At 41.4% G+C, this 5921-nt stretch overlaps 1 protein-coding gene across 1 annotated transcript; it reads left to right on the top strand.

Annotated features, from left to right (window-relative positions):
- The first annotated feature begins 972 nt into the window (after positions 1-972).
- camk2n2a (calcium/calmodulin-dependent protein kinase II inhibitor 2a) lies at positions 973-3771 on the top strand. The gene is made up of 2 exons (XM_086272648.1): positions 973-1277; positions 1828-3771. Exons 1-2 carry the CDS (start codon positions 1109-1111, stop codon positions 1896-1898), a joined length of 240 nt encoding a protein of 79 aa, XP_086128774.1. The 5' UTR covers positions 973-1108; the 3' UTR covers positions 1899-3771.
- The last annotated feature ends 2150 nt before the right edge of the window (positions 3772-5921 follow it).

The raw sequence follows: 5921 nt of genomic DNA, 5'->3' as shown, positions 1-5921 counted from the left end.
AGTGGTCTTGGGGATCTTGTCAAAACTGATGAAATTCTGAATAAAGAAAAGTTCAGTCAGATTTTTATCCACCATCCAACAGCATCTGGAGAGCATCTGCTGGGTAACACCTTCATTTCATTTTGTTGGCAGAGAGTAGTAAAAAGAAGCAAACATCCCTCAAGTTTGTGGAAAAGTCTGAATTTTGAATGGAATAAAAACTGTTACTGTTAGCACTAACAAAAAAAAAAAGGGGGGGGGGGTCATTTCTATTAAAGTTTTTATGTATAAAAAGTGTTTTTTATTATTTTATTTTTGTCAGTCGAACATTGCATTGCAAGCCTCCACCCAGCTAAATCTTACATCTTCTAGCTGCATCTGGCACAGGGTATACATTGTCCATCGTTCCTGCCAAATAAATAAACATAAAACGGTTATACTAATAAAGTACATACAAATAAAATTAATTGAAATTAAAAAGTACTTATTCCCCTTCGAAAAGCAGAACAATAAAAAAGGTAACCTATGGAAGGGAAATGCAGACTATAACGTGCCACATTAAGCGCTTTCCTGAGTCTACAGGATGAATAGACATCCTTAGGAAAAGTCCACTTCTCGAAGCCTCACGAGGCTGTGTCAGTATCTAGCAGTTTCGTCTCTCGCCTGTTGATGTCAGTCTTGCTCCTCTACCCCTCGGAGTCCCCACGCATTTACACACAGCCACACTCTCGCAGCTTCAAACCCGGATGGATGACTTCACCGTTCTGCCTGGGTTTCCTTTATGATCCCGGGATCTCCCACTTCCCTCGCCAGACATCAGCCAGCAACACAGGCGAACACATCTCTCTCTCTTTCTCACACGCACACACAGATACGCACACACAGTCACGCTCGGTTCCTCTGCTGCCGCTGCAACACATCCAGAGACCACAGAGAGACCACAAAAGCACCCGGACCTCACGCACCGGCTCCCCTCATCCACGCAGACCGAGGATCGCAGCAGGAGACGGCGCTCTCAGACGGAACTGTACTGGCACCACCGGGGAAGAATTTCAACAACTTTTTTTGCTTGATTTAAAAATTAAAGAACTTCCCGAAGCTGGTGACCCTTCTTCACTGTCGTTCCACGATGTCTGAGGTGCTGCCATACAACGAGGGGAAAATGAGCGGCTACGGGGCGGACAGCGAGGTCAGCCAGATGTCCTTTAGCTGCGGACTGCAGGACACAAGCGCCTTTTTCGCAGCGTCGCAGGCAAAAAGACCCCCAAAGCTCGGGCAGATCGGCAGAGCCAAAAGAGGTAAAAACGAATTCAGACGCTTGACATTTACAAAGAATGGCAGAATTATATACGCTGCGCAAAAATGAGCTAGTTGTATGAATGGCGCTTTAAGTGACTTTGGAATTAAGTTCCCACATTACTGTCGTTTCCAGAATCTTCCGTGATTACCAGCAGCTCGATGCAAAATGCACCGCAGTTGTTGTTTTTCTCACAAGTGTCACTGGTCGTGAACGACATCCAGACTGTTTACATTCACGCACCAGCGATAATATTCATGCAAGGACACACCCCGTGATGCAATCGACTCAAGTGTAGGGTTTAAACGAAGGGATTAAATAATATTAATAATAATAATAAAGAAATGGCTCGAGAATGAGTTGTTTTCACCGAGTGCGTGTGTGCGGGGATTGGGGATTTGCGATAGTAATAATAATTCACCGTGCAAGCGCACAAGGGCCACATTTGCCCAAACTTACTTTTATTTAGTGCGCAATACCCCCCAAAATAAATCGTGACTTCTGATTGTGGCTCTGAGTAAACAACCTCTTCCTCTTTTTCTCCTCCACAGTGGTCATCGAGGACGACCGAATAGATGAAGTCCTGAAGGGGATGACAGACAAGTCTTCGCCCGGCGTTTAAACGTGACCGATGCCTTGCAGACTTTTTTAATTTTGATCACCGATTTGAAGCACTTGTCGGCTGTGCATGTTCGAGGATTGTGCGGGGAGGAAAAAAATCACGACGGCACGAAGCGAGGATGGGGTGATGAAATGAAATGGAGAGGAAAAAAGAGGCAGAGAAAAGGGAACGGAGAAGGCTGAAGAGAAGAGATGAATGGAAGAGGAAGGAAGAATAAGATGAGAGAGAGAAAGAGAGAGACAGAGAGACTCTGGGGAGGAAAAAAATAAAAGACCAAGATTTATCATGGGATTGCTGGCAATTCTCCAAACGAATCCCGATTTTAACTACAGCTGCGCAGCAGGATGTTGAGATGGCGGGCCCCGCTCTGTATCTCAACCTCTGCTGACTTTAATGATGGATGAACTTGTCATTAATTCACGACCATCTCTATTTTTTCCTCCTTTCCCCCCCCCTAAAGCGCTGTAAGCATCAAAAATACTGCAACTAGAGGCTGAAGCTAAATCCCAGCCCCATTTCAATAAGTTGTACAGTAGGTAGGCTAAGCTCCGAGACATCCCCCTCCCCCCCTCCAATACCTTCCCTCCCTCCTTTAGGCTCTGCTTTGTTGATTCAATCGGCGACGGTGCATTCAAGGGAGCTGTCCTTTCAGCACCGGTCCAATGCATTCCTGTTGCTGCTAATGCTTTTTGAAAACAGACCAACCAAAACTCTACAGTCTGCTAAATAGAGGAGACACGTTGTATGTAAGAAAACAAACAAACAAATATATATATAAATACATATATAGATATATATAGGAGGGTGCAATGTGAATATTTTCTGTTTTGGCACTTAAACAACAATAGGCTGCAGATTAATTGAAAAAAACAAGGCTACATTCTTCTTCTTGCATCACCCATCAGTGGTGAAAGGTGCAGGCTGACACCTTCATGTAGCCGATTTACACCTGCACATATCTCTTTAAAAATTAATCTTTTCTTTGCATTTCCAAATGCTCAGATATCTACAGAGGCCAGCAGGAACACGGACATTATAGTAATGTTTTAAATAACAGTCATGAAATTGATGGGAAAAAACATTTGCTCTCTATAATTTGGTTGTTTAGATTTTGCAAATATTTGTGTTTCGTCTTCGATGACTTTAAAGATTCTCTCCATCTATTTGCATGAACTTTCACTCCGGTGCCAACGCAGGTGCCACCACTCTTACCCTGGCACGCTTCTTTTTAACGAAAGTCATATTTGTATTTTTATATCTAAATATTTGTTATTTAAATTATATGCTAGTCTATCGTCTTAGAATTCATCAACAGGAATATTTGTATTACGGAGAGGATATACAGAATGAGACTGGCCTTCAGAGAGGCAAAGCGAGGACTTTTTGGGGGGAGTTGGACTGGTCTCATTCTATATCAGATGTCGCACATTTTTTAAAGACTAACTGAATGTGTCTGGGGTTTTTGCACACATCAATGTTAAACTATTATTAAGAAATCGTATACTGTGACTTGAGCTTCGTTGATGAATTTGTTAGAAAATGGCAGTTTTAGAGTATATTGCACTGTTTACGAGTATCCTCAAATAACATGTTGTTATATGATCGATTTTTGGACATTACCGTTTTTGTTTTGTTCTGTTTTTCTTTTTCTTTTCTTTTTTTGATTTTTTTTGTTCATTTTGTACCATTATTTTAAAGAAACTGGATATGGTTTGTTGTGCATGAAACCTTAATATTTTCAATAATGAAACATCGTTTTATGAAGCAAAAAAGCAACAAAAATGTCATGACATTCTAAGAATGAGTCATTGTATATTATGATGCCATTTTCACTGTATTTGGTGAATTAATAAATGGTGAAAGAAAATGTTAATGCGATTCGTTGATATGGCTTTTATCCCAAGACACTCTCTCTCTGTCTGTGTGTGTGTGTGTGTGTGTGTGTGTGTGTGTGTGTGCGAGCAGAATAACAAACAAACTTGGACTGCTTCTGTGAATCGCACTGCAGAAGGCAAAAAAATCAACAACAACACATAAACGAAACAAAGGGCGCACCATGCGACGCACACCGTTGCAGCACTGGGAATCGAAAGGCTTTTGTGCAATCGGTAGCCATCACCTTTGTGACAGTAAATACTGATCCTCGATTAAAGAGCGAAACAGTGATCCAGCTGCTGAGCTGTAAAACAGCTCTTGTGCCGGCCTACACTAGTGAATCCGTTAAATCCAAAACCCCTAGGGAGCTACAACTGGCTACATGATCATCTATCAAAGTCTGGCAGTGTCCCTCATACAGTAGCTCTTGATTAGTCTATCACATGTTCAAGCTCTCTTTAATTTCCCAACTCTGACGCACAGGTATCATAAGTGTCATGGTCTTAAAATACTGGTTGCAGCATTTTTATTTATTTTTCTTCATCCAATGTGCCCCCATTGTCCTGTCAGGTGAACTACATTTAAACTATCACTTTGCCACCTCTCAGTTATCATCGGTTAACTGTTCCATTACTAGTCAGCCACTACAATAAGCTTGTGGTCTATGCTATTTACCAGCCGTACATACTATAACACAGGGATCAGTGAGCTTGGAAAGAAGGTTGACTGGACTTCTTTGAGTTTCGTGAAGATACTAAACAAAAGAACTGAAACTTTAGAACTGAAGAAGCCTCTCGGATGAGAGGTGAAACGCCTTCACAAAGATTAAAGAAGTCCAGTCGCTTTTCTTCAAGCTCTTTAGACTATACAGACCAATGATTTCACCTGTTGAGACCTTCTAAATCCTCAAGAACTGTTGCTCTTTGGACTTCCTAGCACTCCTTTTTAGTTGGTTGGGCTCCTGCACCCATTCATGGCAACCTTCTGATAAATTGTTTGCTGAGCATATTTTGCTGAAAGTGAGAACATTTCTCCAATTGAAAAACGCTACGTCCAGATGAACAGAATGAACCTCTTGGGAGTCACTCCACAGCTTTTCCCTATAGAAAGCCTCATTTTAACAGTGATTCTTGTTTGGGAATCATAGTTTTGTTGTTTGTTTGTTTGTTTTTATGTTTCAGGAAGAGCTGCTAATGAATCCTGTGCCAGCAACATTGCTTATCTTTTCGGGGAAACATGGTCAGGTAATATCAGCTCTCCACAACAAACTGAACACAGAGCCAATCACACTCCAGCTTCTATTTCTGGAAATCATGCAAGCTCAATAATACATTTCATCAGTTTCAAACATCGAGTACCAGGACGGATCTATAAACAGCTACATGTTATGACAACAACAACACATGCATTTTTATTTTAATTGCACTCCATCCTAAAAGAAGAATATACGAGCATCGACAAAGCGTCACGAGTGTAACCATCCACGTTCCCATCAGCGACATTATTGACTGTCCTCACAACATCAGCACTGTGCAGAATGAACAAATAGTGCTATTGATTATGTTGTTGTTGTAGTTGGTCTATGTGTGCGTGTGTGTGTGGCTGACTGAGGCCGTGGACAATTACACATCTCACAGTAATGGGCAGTCCTGGCAGGCCGGAACCAGACTGACATATATGGGCTGATATTAAGCTTCATGCCTCTTACCCTGTCATCAGCATGTCTCTGTACATGTGAATCGTTTAAAAGTCAGACTATCAATGGTGCTGCAGTGGCTGTTCAGATTCTGTTGTTCAGGATAATTATCAAATATGTTCATGTTCAGGAATTGAACAGATTATGCATCAATCTATAGAAATTTAATTTAGATATGTAGATTCTCCTAACATGAAACACCTCCCTAACTATTAAAAACACAAAACTGACTATTTCACTGAGTAATCTATTCTTTGATTACAATCATCTTGTATTATCTCCCAAGAAAACTTTGAGATTCAGTAGTTTCCATTAGCTTGGTGTCATCCAGGCCATGGTAGCCCAGCGTGTTTCAAAACAAGGCAGATGGACTTCTTTAGGTACGTGAAGACATTTTGCCTCTCATCCAAGAAGCTTCTTTGGATCATAGTCACAGGTATTTAGGGCTGTCC

Source organism: Aulonocara sp. 'chitande type north' Nkhata Bay, linkage group LG18 (assembly GCF_057382095.1).
Source record: "Aulonocara sp. 'chitande type north' Nkhata Bay isolate Kocher_YH1m ecotype deep benthic linkage group LG18, A_spYH_male_GT1.1, whole genome shotgun sequence".
NCBI classification, from domain to species: domain Eukaryota; kingdom Metazoa; phylum Chordata; class Actinopteri; order Cichliformes; family Cichlidae; genus Aulonocara; species Aulonocara sp. 'chitande type north' Nkhata Bay.
Note: the sequence above shows the minus strand (reverse complement) of the source record. Positions and strands in the feature narration are given on the sequence as shown.